This window comes from Dipodomys spectabilis, unplaced genomic scaffold (assembly GCF_019054845.1).
Source record: "Dipodomys spectabilis isolate Male_0828 unplaced genomic scaffold, ASM1905484v1 ptg000030l, whole genome shotgun sequence".
Lineage (NCBI taxonomy): Eukaryota > Metazoa > Chordata > Mammalia > Rodentia > Heteromyidae > Dipodomys > Dipodomys spectabilis.
In genome coordinates this window covers 8479339-8495364 of record NW_024870707.1, presented here as the reverse complement: position 1 = coordinate 8495364, position 16026 = coordinate 8479339, and the positions used below count along the sequence as shown (strand labels likewise).

The 16026-nt window shown below is 50.9% G+C and overlaps 1 protein-coding gene, 1 long non-coding RNA gene, 8 other non-coding genes and 1 pseudogene across 14 annotated transcripts; all 11 read left to right on the top strand.

Moving 5' to 3' along the window:
- Positions 1 to 104: 104 nt before the first annotated feature.
- LOC122104967 lies at positions 105 to 3319 on the top strand. Of its 2 annotated transcripts, none has more exons than XR_006146994.1 (11): positions 105 to 149; positions 756 to 800; positions 1031 to 1108; positions 1298 to 1348; positions 1656 to 1684; positions 1875 to 1931; positions 2100 to 2131; positions 2334 to 2366; positions 2821 to 2865; positions 3105 to 3131; positions 3212 to 3319. It is a non-coding gene; the product is annotated as an uncharacterized LOC122104967 (long non-coding RNA). The 2 variants fall into 2 exon arrangements; XR_006146995.1 differs by lacking the exon at positions 105 to 149 and adding an exon at positions 156 to 400.
- On the top strand, positions 874 to 950 carry LOC122105400. The gene has a single exon (XR_006147029.1). It is a non-coding gene; the product is annotated as a small nucleolar RNA SNORD26 (small nucleolar RNA).
- On the top strand, positions 1154 to 1223 carry LOC122105399. Its single transcript, XR_006147028.1, has one exon. It is a non-coding gene; the product is annotated as a small nucleolar RNA SNORD27 (small nucleolar RNA).
- On the top strand, positions 1515 to 1590 carry LOC122105398. The gene has a single exon (XR_006147027.1). It is a non-coding gene; the product is annotated as a small nucleolar RNA SNORD28 (small nucleolar RNA).
- On the top strand, positions 1972 to 2036 carry LOC122105397. Its single transcript, XR_006147026.1, has one exon. It is a non-coding gene; the product is annotated as a small nucleolar RNA SNORD29 (small nucleolar RNA).
- Positions 2194 to 2266, top strand: LOC122105401. Its single transcript, XR_006147030.1, has one exon. It is a non-coding gene; the product is annotated as a small nucleolar RNA SNORD30 (small nucleolar RNA).
- Positions 2447 to 2514, top strand: LOC122105402. The gene has a single exon (XR_006147031.1). It is a non-coding gene; the product is annotated as a small nucleolar RNA SNORD31 (small nucleolar RNA).
- Positions 2906 to 3030, top strand: LOC122105403. Its single transcript, XR_006147032.1, has one exon. It is a non-coding gene; the product is annotated as a small nucleolar RNA SNORD22 (small nucleolar RNA).
- A 4037-nt stretch (positions 3320 to 7356) lies between the features above and the next one.
- LOC122105393 lies at positions 7357 to 7547 on the top strand. The gene has a single exon (XR_006147022.1). It is a non-coding gene; the product is annotated as a U2 spliceosomal RNA (small nuclear RNA).
- Positions 7548 to 9484: 1937 nt separating this feature from the next.
- Positions 9485 to 15444, top strand: Wdr74 (WD repeat domain 74). Of its 4 annotated transcripts, XM_042675953.1 has the most exons (11): positions 9485 to 9580; positions 9658 to 9764; positions 10297 to 10418; positions 11413 to 11488; positions 11602 to 11748; positions 11909 to 12010; positions 13893 to 13993; positions 14077 to 14132; positions 14433 to 14578; positions 14921 to 14977; positions 15231 to 15444. In XM_042675953.1, exons 1-11 carry the CDS (start codon positions 9517 to 9519, stop codon positions 15402 to 15404), a joined length of 1152 nt encoding a protein of 383 aa, XP_042531887.1. In that variant the 5' UTR covers positions 9485 to 9516; the 3' UTR covers positions 15405 to 15444. The 4 variants fall into 4 exon arrangements, with proteins under 4 accessions (XP_042531887.1, XP_042531889.1, XP_042531888.1 ...); XM_042675955.1 differs by lacking the exons at positions 9485 to 9580; positions 9658 to 9764 and adding an exon at positions 9900 to 9906; XM_042675954.1 differs by lacking the exons at positions 9485 to 9580; positions 9658 to 9764 and adding an exon at positions 10092 to 10120.
- A 151-nt stretch (positions 15445 to 15595) lies between these two features.
- On the top strand, positions 15596 to 15976 carry LOC122104680 (annotated as a pseudogene).
- Positions 15977 to 16026: the final 50 nt, after the last annotated feature.

Genomic DNA, 16026 nt, shown 5'->3' with positions numbered 1-16026 from the left:
TGCTGACCCACAATTCCCGCGGCTGCCTCAGTCAAGTCCAGATGCGCGTGCGCCCGCCACAGTCCCGCCCTCAAGTCCCGTCAGCCTCTGCGGGACACTATTTAAGGTTCTCCCTTCGCGGCCCTCGGTCTCGTTTGTCGCTGATCTCGGTGAGTGTGGCTGGTAGCTTGCTCTCGGTAACTGGGTTTTCCTCGTTGGCCTTTGTTTTCTGCGTGAGATTTTCTCGTTTTTAGAAGACCGCGTGAGCTGGCGCTCGCTGGTGCTTTTTCTTGTGTCTGTGCGCTGGTCCTGGAGCTTGTTCTCGGGACCTGGGCCCAGCACTCTTGGTTTTCCGCCCAGGGCTGGCACAGTCCTGCCTGAACCACAGCCCCGCTATTGGCTTTTGGATGGTCAGTTGGAGGTTAGTGTCTGAGGCCTCATGCCTAGGCTGACATCGATCAACGATCCTCAGACCTCGCCTTCCTGAACAGCTAGGGTTACAGGCGCGAGTCGCCCGCGCCGGTCTTTAGTACCTGCTAGGTGGCCGGGGCGAGGCCGGGGCATTAAACCGGCAGCCTCGGGGGGGCGGTGGGAGATGAGAACACCACGGCGGCGGCGGGCCGCGCATGGGGCCTCTCTGTGATGAAAACACTTCACAGACCTGTGCTGAGCTCCGTGAGGAAACTGAACTCTGAGGAGACGGCCCTACCCAACACGTGCCCCTCACTGCCTCGTTGAGACTTGAAAATGGTGCTAAGATAAAGTGTCTTTTGCAGGGTTGAGGCATCTGAGCGCACAAGGAACCGGGCAGTGTTCTCGTAGTAAGTACCTGTCGATATGCTGAACGTTTTTTCGTTGAATGCAGAATTTCTGTAGAGTTTCCTAGGGCATGTGCTACATTGATGATTTCTTTTAGTTGAACTCTCTCTTTCTGATGGCTTAGTGGAGAAAGGACAAAGATCCTGAGTAGCACTATTGACCGAAAACGTCATCTGTGAAGGCTGATTTAATTGACCCAACAGGGTAACGGAATGCGGTTTGTATTTTTCAGCTGTGGTCCTGCTTAAAGGAGCTGGCTAGGATGAGACAAGGGCCGCCATACAGTCCCATCAGTGCAGTAATGCTTCAGGTGAGTAGTAGATAGGGTGGGGAGGGGGGCGTTTTCTGGATGGCCATTCTGTGATGAATGTAAAATGACAAGCATATGGCTGAGTTTTAAGTGATGTCATCTTACTACTGAGAAAAAGGGCTCAGTGGTACATAGGTGTTATTTAAAAGGCTACCAATTACCAACCTTGGCTCCCTTATCTGTCTGCAGCATCTGGTTACCTATCCTGAAGTGTTCCTGTATCTTCCAGGATGAATACAGGTAATTCTCAAGAAATGGCCCTGGGTTATCTTTACAGACATCATGAGGGGAGAGAACAGTAGAAGCAGTTTCCTTTTTGCTTCTTACTCCCTTGAATGAAGACTGGGGGAAATGGAAACCCTAAGTATGGTTCAGTTCTTAGAGAATCTGCTTGGTCCACATAACTGTCAGATGATTTGAATTAACAGGCTGATCCTCAGTGAGGCACAACAATTAAATAGCATGTTAGAGTTCTGATGGCAGTGGTTACTGATGAAGAAATTTATTCAGTCTCAAACATGGAAGCAACCTGTTTCTCTTTTTCCAGGTCTTTGTGATAATTTTCTCCATCTTAAGGTATGTTGTGCTGTGAAAATTTATATGGGCCCTTTATGCAGGGAGTAACTGGATGTTAGCAAATCCCTGGCAGCTGTTAAAACTGAAACACAGCAAAGACCCTGCATACTTTCCCAATCTATTTCCAGTGGTAGCTAAGAAAGGTTTTGTTTGAGGTAGGGCTTGCTGATTTTTTTTTTCTTTTATTTAGGAGCTTCATCTTGTTCCTGTATAAAATAGAACAATCCAGATGCCTCTGGTAATAGAGGTAAGTTTGGTTCTTTTTCCTCATCAAGTAAATTACCTAGTTTCTATGATGAATCAAACTAGCTCACTATGACTGCTAATGAAAACACATGAACACCTGAGAAACAAAAGATGAGACAGGGGAGCCATGTACAAAAGGACTTTTATACATGAGTTTGTCTTTTTCCAGGTTGTTTACCAGAGATGACTGCTGATTTCAAGGTGAGTGACTGTCAGTATGTGTACATTTGCCTCATTAGGCAGAATAGGGCCTTTTCAGGCCTGTGCATGATGACTTCCTTAATGGAATCTCGTTCGGCTGATGCCTTGCTGTTGAGACTTGGAAATCTGATATTCTGGGGAGGGTTGTAAGTATGCAATTGAATATGTTCTGTATTTATTGATTTAAGTCTTTTTGTTTCAGAACCGGATTTACGCAGAGGCTGGGAATGATGAGGTATGTCTTTAGAGTATTTATAGTTACCATGCCTGTGATTGTGAAGAGCCACATGCTCAGCAAATGCTGATAGGTTCCTGCTCACAGTGATGAGTTGAATACCGCCCCAGTCTGATCACTGTGACTGAAAGGTATATTCTGAGTTGTGAGCTTATCTTTGCGATTCGAGTAAAAAAAACAGGCTCGATTGTTGAAGCTGGGTGTCAATAGTTCACACCTACAATCCTAGCTACTCAGGCTGAGGATCTTGGTTTAAAGCAGCCCATGCAAGAAACCATAAGTAGTAGCTCTGGCTCAAGTACTAGAGTGCTTGCCTTGAGCTGAAGACCTGAGGGACAGCACCCAGACCCAGAGTTCAAGCCTCATGACTAGAAAAATATGTTGAAGCATCCTAAGCAAATTGCCCTTTCCCTCCTCAACCACAAAAATAAGCTTCCAATATCTGCCTTTGCAGGGGAGTTAAACATGTTGCCTGCTCAACTGTAGGTTGCTATCATTGGTAAGTAAATTTACTTCTATGAAGTTTGACAATTAAGATTTCCCAATGAAGAAATACGCACGTGTCTTACTTCCTGTCCTCGCCTCAGAGCCTGTAAAGGTGAACCCACTGGGGCTGGCTGGGGGAAAAGAGGAAAATTGTTCCAGAAGGAACTGTCTGAGGGATATCAAGACTCCTACAAGAGGGGGTAATAAAACAAAATGGTACTAAGACATGTTTTTGTTTTTTTTTTTCCCCAGATCTGAAGGATGAGACCATGTGAATAGGTAAATTTTTACTGTTTGGGTTTATTTGGTCTCAATGTTTAGAACAGAATGCTCTTCTAACACTTAACTTTTCTCTGCAGGAGCCTCAAGCTTTGGAGAATACTAAAGGAAGATTTCAGACTGTTTTCCAATGCAGTTTCAACTTGCTTCATTCTCATTTCCTTAATAAAGTTGCATTTCTATTGTGATTTGCTTACATGTGGTTCTGTTTCACATGGTCCAGAGTCTGTTAGGAACTTGACCTTTAGACACACAAGTTTAGACACACAAATAAGGCTAGCTACTACTCAGGAGACTGAGATCTGAAGACTAGTTTAAAGCCAGCCTGGGTAGCAAAGTCAGACTGATCTTCAATAAATAAACCAGAAAATGAAGTGGCACCTGCTCAAGTGGTAGAGTGCTTCCCTTGAGCCGAAATGCTCAGTGCCCAGGCTGAGAGTTCAAGATCTATGACTGGCAGGTAGATTAGCAACGATTGAAGGAAATAGGTTTTCTACATCGAAATGTAAACAATGGGGGAATGACAACCTCAGGCTTAATGGTTGACATGTGCAAAGGCTGGTAAAGGTGCATCCCAGGTGAAAAATTACTTTAAAAGCCAGCCAAGGGGCTGGGAAGGTGGCTCAGTGGTAGAGTGCTTGCCTTGTATGCATGAGGCCCTGGGGTCGATGCCTCAGCACATAAGTAAAAAAAGCCGGAAGTGGCGCTGTGGCTCAAGTGGTAGAGTGCTAGCCTTGAGCTGAAGAGCTGAGGGACAGTGCCCAAGCCCCACAACCGGACCCCCCAAAATAAAAGCCAGCCAAATTAAGGTCTGGGGGCTTGGTGCTGTTTTCCTTTCACACTACCGCTTGAGTCACAGCTCCAGCTTTTGTTTTGGGGGTCCGGTCGTGGGGCCTGAACTCTGGGCCTGGGCGCTGTCCCTCAGCTCAAGGCTAGCACTTTACCACTTGAGCCACAGCGCCACTTCCGGCTTTTTCTTTCTTGCTTGCTTGTGGTGCTGAGGAATTGAACCCAGAGCCTCAGGCATGCAAGGCAAGCAATCTACCACTGAGCCACCTTCCCAGCCCCAGAGCAGCCCTTTTTAAAGCAAAAAAGATCGGGTAGCATGGCAGGGAAGGAAGAGGAGCGAATCACTGTCAAGGTCACATCCTATCATGCATCTAAGCTTCCATGGGCTGGTTACACACTGAACGTTAAGCAAATTGGGCTCTGCCCACTCAACTCCCTCAGCGCCGTATTTGCTGTCCATGTGCTCTACACAGCTGGATATTCCTATTCTTGGGGTTTGTATATTCCAGAAACAATGTCATATGCCCCTGCATCCTTGAAACTATGGGTTGTTACAAAGATAGCTACAGGGGGCTGGGAAGGTGGCTCAGTGGTAGAGCGCTTTCCTTGCATGCCTGATGCCCTGGGTTCCATTCCTCAGCACAGCATAAGCCAAAAAAAAAAAAAAAAAAGCTGGAAGTGGCGCTGTGGCTCAAGTGGTAGAGCGCTAGCCTTGAGTTGAAGAGCTGAGGGGCAGTGCCCAGGCCCCCCAAAAAAATAAAAAATAAAGACAGCTACAGAAGCTTTATTACAAAGATAGCTACAGGAGGATACACAATGTGCACAGTGAGGCATCGACTCCCTTGAAGCAGGAGGCAATCGATCACAGGGTGGGATGCACAACATCACACAGCAGGCGCCATTCTAATTGGGCAGGGAATGAGATAGGGCTGAAGTCCATGTGAAATGTTTTAAAGTCTCTATGGCCTCTCTTTGTTTTTAGTAAAGGATCACTTTCTCGGCTTAATTTTCCTCACACAGTCTGGGACCATAACAGTCTAGGAGACCCTTCACCCCTACACCAGCTCTCACTGAATTCTCAGTGTTAGCTCAGGCCCAGCAGTCAGGGCCAGCAGTGATCTGCTGGTGCCAGGAAGGAGATAGGGCCCAGAGGAGCCACAAGACCAATAGGGAGGTAGAGGCTGTGGGCAGAGGCAGGAACATTGTTTTTTGTTCTGGTCGTGGGGCCTGAACTCGGCCTGTACGCTGTCCCTCAGCTCTTCAGCTCAAGGCAAGCACTGTACCACTTGAGCCACAGCGCCACTTCTAGCTTTTTGCTTTTTCCTTATGTGGTGCTGAGGAATTGAACCCAGGGCCTCATGCATGCAAGGCAAGCGCTCTACCACTGAGCCACCTTCCCAGCCCAGAGGCAGGAATATTGTAATGGGTTGTGTTCCCAAATTTCATATATGGACGCTCTCATCACCCAGTATCTGTGAATGTGACCTTACATGGAAATGGGCTCTTGGCAGGAGATCAACGCCAATTCCAGTTGTTATTGTGCCCCTAAAAGGGGGAAATTGGGTCCCGGAAATGCACCAAGGGATGATCCTCTGTAGAGACTTCACTCTGCTCTCACAGGTTTAGAAGCTGAGAGAAGACCTAGAACTCACCGTGCCTTGTACCTCCTGAGGGAATGTGGCCCAGAAGACACTGATTCCATGTTGCTGGACTTCAGAGCTGTGAACACAGATCTCTAAACCACCCAGTCTGCGGTGATGTATCAGAGGCACACTACAGAAATATCACACAAGTGTTCCACTCTTTCCACATGCTCTCCAGACCACAGTGCCTCCCCCAAGTTCACGCAAAGGGTTTTATGGGAAGTAGGGCCCTTCACAAGCGGTAGCCATGGCCAGGTGGTCACTTGCGTCTGTCTGGCATCCTCAGCTTCAGCTCTCCACCTCCTGGGACCAGTGGGGAAATTAGGACATGAAACAGAGATATGACGTTCTGAAGCTGGTGAGCCTCTATGCTGCTGATGCTGGATTGCAGGATCCTAGCGCTTGGGTCACCTGTGCTTGGAACAGCCAAGACGTCCCTTGAAAACTCAGTGGGGAAAGTGACTCAGGAAGGTTTGTGAAGAGGCTGTTCCAGCTGGTCATGGCGTCTTGCCTGTGTCCACCGAGCCCAGGCTATTCCAGGATGGATCAGGCTGTGTATCCACACAGGTCTTCTCAGAGAGGCCGCAGCCAGCATTCATTCATTATCTTTTCCACGTGTCGATGTAGAACATTGCTGAGCCCACTAAGTAAACCACAGGACTCTTGAATTGTCAGTGACAAGCCACCCCGCAGCCCGCTGGGCCCCACGCGGCTGCTCCCGGCCTGGGCTCCAGTGGCAGCCATGTCGCAGTGGATCTCCCTGCAGGACAGGGCTGCGGGTGCCGACAGTCATGAAGAAGACTGTGGGTCCCCACCCGGGGCCGCGGCCTGAAGATCGGGGGATGTGGCTGGCCCGGCGGGAGCGTCGCCCCAGCTATTTTGAGGTTTGTTTTCAAGTTTGCCAGTACTTGGGCTTGAGTGCTGCCTGGGCACTGTCCCTGACCTCTTGCCCAAGGCTAGCACTACCACTTGAGCCACAGAGCCACTCCCAGCTTGTTTATGTGGTACTAAGGAATCGAACCCAGGGCTTCATGCAAGTGAGGCAAGCACTGTACCACTAAACCACATTCCCAGCCTCGTCAGATTCTTTTATCAAAAAGCGTGAAGCTGTGGCTCAGAAGGGCATTGGGGTGTGGAGCTGTCCAGCGAAACCTGTCCCTGGTTAATGGAACGTTAGGTGAAGCTTCGCTCCTGGCAGCACTGGTCCCTACTCAAGGGACCCAGAAACCCAGAAATATTTTTCTCAGGTTATTTCCCTCCTGTGGTGCGGGGTGGCACAGACAGCAAGTGTGGTCTGTGTGTGTATGGGGGTGAGGTAGTGGCTGCCAGGCTATGGGGTCCTCCGAGCCCCCCCCCCCCCATGCAGAGGGGAGAGAATCTTAAAGGCCACTCTCTGAGACCAACCCACAGGGCAGCACAGTACTACATCTCCCTCTTCCCCCAACGCTAAACCCTCCAGGATGGGATACTAACGCCACAAGCAGCGAGAAAACGAGGCTTGTGGGCACTGAGATCGCGGTAGTAAGCGCAACCAACCACAGGATTCCAAATAGCCGGGAAGGGGGCGGGATTATGCAAAATACATAAGCCCTGATCAGGCACACCAAATAGAAAAGGGCTATATTCCATGATTTCTCTATAAAGAAAGCTTTATTACAAAGAAAAGATAATTCTTATATGACTGTAAGGAACATATAGGATTGGAGAATAATTTGACTTCTGGCGCATGTAAGTCACCACAATTGTAAAATGGGTAGCAATGATAAGGCCTTCGGGAACAACAGCCTGCAACTATCGCTTCTCGGCCTTTTGGCTAAGATCAAGTGTAGTATCTGTTCTTATCAGTTTAATATCTGATACGTCCTCTATCCGAGGACAATATATTAAATGGATTTTTGGTACTAGGAGTTGGAATAGGAGCTTGCTCCGTCCACTCCACGCATCGACCTGGTATTGCAGTACTTCCAGGAACGGTGCACTCCCCTTTTGGGGAAATATGACTCGTTCAAAAGTAGACTGCTATGCTTAGTTACATTTAGTTTAAAAGAATGTGTGGTTTCTAAGTGTTGGCTGCTGTCTTGCTGTCTCTTTACAGCAAAGCTTGATAATAATTGATAGGGCTCGTTGGTGTGAATTAGACAAGATTTATGTTCGGCTAGTCTTGGAGGTAAAGCGCTGTTCTGGCGCTCTTTAACACAAGGCCGGCGGGAGTGCTATATGCTGCTTGAGCCGCAGCATTATTACGGTGTTTTAGTGAAGGTCAGAGTTTCAAGGGCTTCCAAGTATTATCCTCGGATTTTAGCCTCCTGAATACGTGAGCCACCGGCTCCCAGCTGTCTAGCTAGAAGTTTCTTTTTTTCAGTGAGTCGGTGCTGTCTTTAGACTTGTCTCCATTGGAGTACGTAGATGAAGATGTTTTCCTTTATTAAGCATTCAGATTTGCGATTCCCCCTTTCCTCTATGGAGTGGGTTCTGGGTCTCTTGACTGCTGAGGTGCACAGTACCGGTCCTGTTCCGTAAGTTACCACTTTCAATTTTTTTCAGTCGTTATAAAAATGACGCACACTCGGGCCACAGTTGCATTGCTCAGGTATAGAGTTTATTTCTTTTCGGGCAGTTTCTCCCTTTCCCTCGCTCTCTCCCAGTAAACTTCCTTAGCCATCAGAAGAGACTTACTAAGCATGAGCCTTGTGAGCCCTTTCTTCACAAATTTGACGAGTCTTGTGGTCAAGTAAGGGTGCTGTGGAGATAAAGAAGCCTTGTCCTGAGTGATTGGATTCTGCTTTGAGTGAAGACACTACCACAAAATGGCTACGTTTTATTTGTTGTGCAAGCCATCAGTCCATCACAAAGCCATGAGGCAATACTAAAATTGTTTATCAAATTAAGTCATGGCCGCACAGGGCTGAAGCTGAGGGAGGTAAAACAGGTTTAACACCTGCCTAGCAAGCATAAAAACAACTACATAATAAACTATAGTAGAAAAAGCTAGGCAAATGAGCTAATTGTCCTTAATACACCAGACCAACTGTCAAAAAGGAAATGGAGCAGGGCGCCGGTGGCTCACGCCTGTAATCCTAACTACTCAGGAGGCTGAGATCTGAGGATCAAGGTTCAAAGCCAGCCCAGGCAGGAGAGACCCTGAGACTCCTATCTCCAATAAACCACCAGAAAACCGGAAGTGGCGCTGTGGCTCAAGTGGTAGAGTGCTCGCCTTGAGCTGAAGAGCTCAGGGACAGCGCCCAGGCCCAGAGTTCAAGCCCCACGACCGACCAAAGGAAAAATCAAACAGGACCCGAGAACGCTTTCAACCAGCGCTGCTGCCTTGAACTAGCTTTGAGTTTTGACACTGTCGTACCAGAAACAATCTGTGACCGCTGGCCGTCGAATCCTAACCACCTGCAGCGACTCTGGACGAGTCAGCTCTCCGCTCTTGCTGTTATTCTCCGAAGGTCTCTGAACTCCCGGCATTCTGTAACCCGGGCATCTCACCTCTCGGGTGATCACAGTGACTAAGATCAGGATTAAAAGAACCTGTGGTTGCCAACGACTCCGCCTGGCCGGTGAAATTAGTACGTGGTGGGTGAACTAAACTAAATGAAACTGAGAATGATTACTCAGTGAATCTGGCGTTACAGAAGCAGGGTGGGGAAAGGCCGCGCTGTCAGCCCGTTCCAGGCACAGGCCGCTCAGCACAGGTGCCTTTCACGGCAACCACAGGACGGGCTCGCGACTCTTCAGCTCTTCGGGAGCAAGCGTCTCCGGATTTCCTTTTCCTAAAGCAAAACCGGATGGATCGGGCAGAAGCGCCTTCCTGAACCCCCGGGCTCTTTCAAGCTCGCCGCCGGCGGCGCGCAGGGGGCGGGGGGGGGGGGGGGGGGGGACGCGGGCCGTCGCTCGCCGGTGACGCTCGAGGCGCGCCGGAAGTGCGGGCCCGGGCTTCGGGCTCCGTCATGGCGGCTGCCACGGCGCGTTGGAACCATGTGTGGGTCGGCACCGAGACCGGCATCCTCAAAGGTGGGGGCTGGGGCGGGCGTGTGGACGTGCAGGGGTCGGTGCTGGACGCTTGCGCGACTGACGCCCTCATCCTGCAGGGGTGAACCTTCAGCGGAAACAGGCAGCGAACTTCACGGCGGCCGGACAGCCGCGGCGGGAGGAGGCGGTGAGCGCCCTGTGCTGGGGCGCGGGCGGCGAGGCCCGGGTGAGTGGCCGCAGGCCGGAGCTGGGGCCCCGGGGCGCCCTGTGCTGGGGCGCGGGCGGCGAGGCCCGGGTGAGTGGCCGCAGGCCGGGCCGGAGCTGGGGGCCGGGGCGCCCTGTGCTGGGGCGCGGGCGGCGAGGCCCGGGTGAGTGGCCGCAGGCCGGAGCTGGGGGCCGGGGCGCCCTGTGCTGGGGCGCGGGCGGCGAGGCCCGGGTGAGTGGCCGCAGGCCGGGCCGGAGCTGGGGCCCGGGGCGCCCTGTGCTGGGGCGCGGGCGGCGAGGCCCGGGTGAGTGGCCGCAGGCCGGGCCGGAGCTGGGGCCCGGGGCGCCCTGTGCTGGGGCGCGGGCGGCGAGGCCCGGGTGAGTGGCCGCAGGCCGGGCCGGGTGCTGGGGCCCGGGGCGCCCTGAGCCTGGGCGCGGGCGGCGAGGCCCGGGTGAGTGGCCGCAGGCCGAGTGCTGGGGCCCGGGGTGCCCTGGATCGGGGCGCCCGCGGCAGCCTCGCCCTTGCCATCTTACCCTCTTGTCTCCCCTTGCAGATTCTGGTGGGCTGCGCGGATGGGACGGTGAAGCGCTTCGATACTGAGGAGGGCATTTTCCAAGGCCAGAGACACTGCCCCGGCGGGGAGGGCACCTTCCGAGGTCTCGCCCAGGCCGATGGGTAAGACTGGTCGCCTGGCTGAAGGTTTACCTCGTAGGGAGAGCTTTGAAGTCCCCCCTCTAAGGATAACTGAATAAAGGTGTTACATCCTTAGGTCACACTGCCCTTGGATGGGTGACAGGGACCAGGGTTCCTGCCTTCCGTGGTTCATTTCTATCTTTACACATTTATTGAATACTGAGTGTAGTTTTCACCTGCAATGAGCAGACAAACTGTATTCCTTCATAAAGCTTGCATCCTCTAGAATTTTCTTCTGGTTCCATTATAATGTTTGAGGTAGCACTGGAAAACATGTAATAGTCCCTGTAGTATTCATGTAATAAAACATACTGGGGGGGGGCAGGGTCCTGGGACTTGAACTCAGGACCTGGGTACTGTCCTTGAGATTTTGTTTTGTTTTTGTCCAAAGCTAAGTCTATACTCTTGAGCCACAGCTCCACTTCTGGCTTTTTGTTGATTAATTGGACATTAGAGTCTCATGGACTTTTCTGTCCTGGTTGGATTCAAACTACAATCCCCCACTCTCAGCCTCCTTAGCTGGGATTACAGACATGAGCCACCAGCACCCAGCCTCACTTTTTTTTTTTTTTGGTGGGTTGTGGGGCTTGAACTCAGGGTCTGGGCACTGTCCCTGAGCCTCTTTGTGTGTTCAAGGCTAGTGTTCTACCACTTAAGCCACAGCACCACTTCTGGCTAGTTTGTTTTGAGTGGTTCATTGGAGATACAGAATCTCATGGGGACTTTTCTGCCTGGGCTGGTTTCTAACCTCCATCCTCAGATCTCAACCTCTTTGAGTAGCTAGGATCACAGGCATGAGCCATTGGTACCCAGCCTCACGTTTTTTTGAGATAGAGTGTCACTATGTTGGCCAGTCCTGAACTTAGGGGTTCATGTGGTCCTCTCATCTGAGCCTTTTTAGTGGTGGGACTACAGGTTCACATCACCTGTACCGGGCTTCATGTTTTAAAATCCTTATTTCCTTCCCTGCTTGCAGCAACCTCATCACATGTATGGATTCCGGGATCCTCAGAGTCTGGCATGACGATGAGAAAGAGACATCATCTGACCCCGTGAGATTCTAGACTTAATAGCTGAGGAGGGTGGAAGTCAGCGAGGGCTCATGGAGGCTTTGGGAGAGGGAGGATTAAGGATTCTGCGCTGACCCATCTGTCATTCTTTACAGCTCTTGGAACTGAGGGTAGGTCCTGAGGTATGTAGGATGCGCCAAGACCCAGCACACCCCCACGTGGTTGCTACTGGGGGGAAGGAGAATGCTTTGAAAGTGTGGGACCTGCAGGGATCCAAGGAACCTGTGTTCAAAGCCAAGAATGTGAGTGATGGGCAAGGAGAGACTGTGGCTGAGGTCAGGGGAGGCTGAGGTCACTGACTAACCTGAGTCTAGATGGGCTTACGGGTGTAATGAGGGACTTAAGGAAGCCGCACTCTAATCCTGTCTAACCTCATCTTCCTACCTTACTTCCTCCCCCCAGGTGCGGAATGACTGGCTCAATCTGCGGGTTCCCATTTGGGAACAAGATATACAGTTCCTCCCTGGTTCACAGAAGCTTGTCACATGCACAGGATACCAGCAGGTGAGGCAGCATCTCATTGCTGCCTGCTGCTGGGTTGAAGCAGCTTCCTGAACAGAATAGACTTTGTAGTATGACACAGCCACCTTTGCACTGTCTTCTCCTGAGCTTCCTCATCTAGACTAGCCTTGGTACTGAACCTGTGGCATTCCCTTACTATAGTCTAGGATGGACTTTCCTAAATTATTGTTGTCAGGGCCTTGGTGGTGGTTTTATGTTTGTGCTTGTCGTCCTGGGGCTTAAACTCAGGGCCTGGGCACTGCCCTTGCACTTTTTTGATCAAGGTTAGTGCTCTACCACTTGAGCCACAACTCTACTTTTGGTGTTTTTTTTTTTTTTTGTCGGTCATGAGGCTTGAACTCTGGGCTTGAGCGCTGTCCCTGGGCTCTTCATCTCAAGGCCAGTGCTCTACACATGAGCCACAGTACCACTTCCAGTTTTCTGTTGGTTTATTGGAGACAAAAGTCTCATGGACTTTCCTGCCTGGGATGGCTTTGAACTGATCAGATCTCAGATCTGACCTCAGACCTCAGCCTCCCCTAGTAGCTAGGGTTACAGGCGTGAGCCACTGGTGCCCGGCTTACTTTTGGCGTTTACCTGGAGATAAGATACTCATGGATACCAGTGGCTCATACCTAGAATTCTAGCTACTGGGGAGGCTGAGATCTGAGAGTACTGGTTCCAAAACAATCAATGCAGGAAAGTCTGCAAGAATCATCTCCAATTAGCCACCAAAATGCTGGAAGTGGAGCTATAGCACACTAAACTTGAGTAAAGAAGCTCAGGGACAACACCTAGGCCTTGAGTTCAAGCCTGGGGGTCCAAGGGGGTGGGGAAGTCTCATGGACTTTCCTTCCTGAGCTGGCTTTGTACCAGCCCTCCTATCTCAGCTAAGTAGCTAGGATTATAGGCATGAGCCTATGGTGTCTGGCTAATTATAACTCATATCTCTAAGGTTAGGAAGAAAGGGAAGTGCTTTCTTCACAGTGGTCTTGTGGACCTCAGACTAGGTGTCATAAAGCTATCATGGTCCTGATATATAGCCACTGATTTGCCTTGCTATACAGGTAAGACGCTCCTCTCTTTGGCTTCAGAACATTTCAGTGTGCTGATCTTGGTGGTCTGGTTGTGATGATTAAATTCTGCTCAAAATGTGAGAGCCAGGCACCAGTGGGTGAAATCTGAGGATTTCTGTTCCAAGCCAGTCTGGGCAGGAATGTAACACCACTTAACCAGCAAAAAGCTGAAAATGGAGCTAGCCTTGAGCAGAACAGCTAAGGGACAATGCCCAGGCAGTGAGTACTGGTGCTTACACCATAACAAAAAACATAGGACTTTTTTTTACAAAGAAGGTAATTTTATTTTGCCAGTCCTGGGGCTTGAACTCAGGGCCTGGGCTCTGTCTCTGAGCTGCTTTTTTTGCTTGAGGCTAGCACATTTCCACAAGCCACAGCTCAACTTTTATGTCTTTCTGTTTATATGGTACTGGGGGATTGAACCCAGAGCTTCATGCATGCTAGGCAAGCACTCTTACCACTAAGCCACATTTCCCAGCCCCCCCCCCCCTTTTATTTTTTTTTGGCTTTTGCCAGTCCTATTGGACCACCTTGCTTTTCTATCTGTCTGTTGCCCCAAATGGAAGGACAGTATGTTCACCTTCTGCCCCCAACCACCCAACATAGACTTTTTCCTTTTGCTGTCCATTCATGCTCCAGAACAAGTCTGCCCACTCCTACCCTTCCATTCCCAGTTTTCAGAGATGAGGTACATATCTTAAAAAGTTGCTCTGGGGAAGGGGACAGGTCATAGGAAGCAGTGATCAGAAGAATGACAAGGAAGCAGTGTCGGATGAGGAGGCGCTAGTGATGCCTCTGTGTTCCTCTAGGTCCGTGTATATGATCCAGCTTCCCCCCAGCGCAGGCCAGTCCTGGAGAGCACCTATGGGGAGTATCCGCTGACTGCCATGACCCTCACTCCTGAGGGCAAGTGAGTATTTAAAGGGGAAGGATGGGGCTCAGGAGGGACTCTAGGAGGTTCCTGCTTATCCCAACCCACTTTGGTCTCTTCAGTTCTGTCATTGTTGGAAACACTCATGGGCAGCTGGCGGAAATTGATTTTCGGCAAGGTGAGTGGCTTAGGGAGTGCTTTGGGTGTGAAGTCATTTCCCTCTGCATTGGAATTGGGAGCTGTTCAGGCCTCAGGCAAGGACAGGATGCTTTGAATTCATGTTTGTTTTTCCAAAAGCTAGCTAACCCCCTGTGCTTTAGTTTCTTCATCTGTAAAATGGAAATAGGCAACCCCTGTCTTGGGGTTCTTTGAAGGATAAAGTTTTGGAATGTAAAGTGGTCTGAACAGCAAGCATTCAACATTCAAAAAAAAGTTGTTGGCTGACCAGCGGACACTGGTGCCTCCCTCTCTTCTCCAGGGCGCCTACTGGGCTGTCTGAAGGGGCTGGCAGGCAGTGTCAGAGGGCTGCAGTGCCACCCTTCAAAGCCCTTACTAGCCTCCTGTGGCTTAGACAGAGTCTTGAGGATACATAGGATCCGAAATCCACGTGGCTTGGAGCATAAGGTATGAGTCCAGCCCTCATGCTGTCATCCCCTCTACCTACTTAATGGTTTTCTGAAGCCCCCATTTTTTGTGCCCCTGTTTTTTGTTTTGTTTTTTGTCGGAGGTGGGGCCTGAACTTTGGGCCTGGGCACTGTCCCTTGGCTCCTCAGCTCAAGGCTAGCACCCTACCACATGAGCCACAGCTCCACTTCCAGCTTTTTCTGCTTATGTGGTGCTGAGGAATCGAACCCAGGGCCTTATGCATGCAAGGCAAGCACTCAACCACTGAGCCACCTTCCCAGCCCTTGTTTTGTTTTTAATCTCAGCTTTCTAAGGCTCCTTAATGCCCCTTCTCTTTTTCAGATTTATCTCAAGTCTCGACTGAACTGCCTCCTCCTGTCAGGCAGAGATAACTGGGAGGTGAGCTGTCAGGTCTGGGAATGTGGGAGCTAAGGGCAGGTGATTTTCCTGTGGAAAAAAGCTGGAACAGAACCAGGGCTGTCCATTTACCTGCGGTGTCACTTAAACTGTCTGAGTGGTGCTAAAAAAGCAGAATTGTCGCCTGCAGTGACAGGCGTTGTGGCAGTGGTTACTAGATGAAGGTGGTGGTGGTTCCCAGAGGGATTATTTTCCAAGTATCTCCTTCCTATTTCTGACCCTTCCCACTCATCAGGATGAGCCACAAGAACAAGAGCCCGATAAGACACCCATAGAAGACACAGAGACCGATGAACTTTGGGCCTCCTTGGAGGCAGCAGCCAAGCGGAAGCTTCCTGGTTTGGACCCGACTCATGGGGCTCATCAAACCAGGAGGAAAAAGAAACGGCCTGGGTCCACCAGCTCTTGAAGACCCTGTGCCCACTATGTAAATAAACAGCTAACACCTACCAGGACTCTGAACCTTCTGTGATGCGCGGAAAGAAAAGGGGGTAGCTGGTAGGGGCTCTCTGAGCTAAGGAGGTGGGATATCTGACGTCACAAAAGCCGACCCAAGGTCAGCAGGCTGGCTGGCGGGGGCGGAGTCCTGGCCGCGGGGCCATGGGCTGCTGCCAAGACAAGGACTTTGAGACTAAAGATGGGCGGGCCAAGGGCTTGTCAGAGGAAGGTGGGCCTCTGGATCGGGAGAGGAGGGTCCCCTGAAGGGACTGCCCTGGAGGTTGGACCTGGGAGGGTAAGGCTGAGTTCAGCAGCCTCCTAACCCTCACAGGCGCTGGAGGAATGGGCGTGGGCGCTAAAGGCCCCTCCGGCCGCAGGTCCAACGAAAGTCTTCTGATCACTGTGCTGTGGCGCCGGATATCCATGTTCAGCCGTCGGGGCTCGTCGCGGTCAACCAAGAGGCAATCGGATCAGATACAAAAGCAGGAGGAAGCCATCCGTGAGGGCTAAAATGAGGCTTAGGAGGAGCCGGAGAAGGGGTGACCTGATCTCAGTCCGCCTCAAAGGCCAGACAATAAAATTTCTAATGTGGG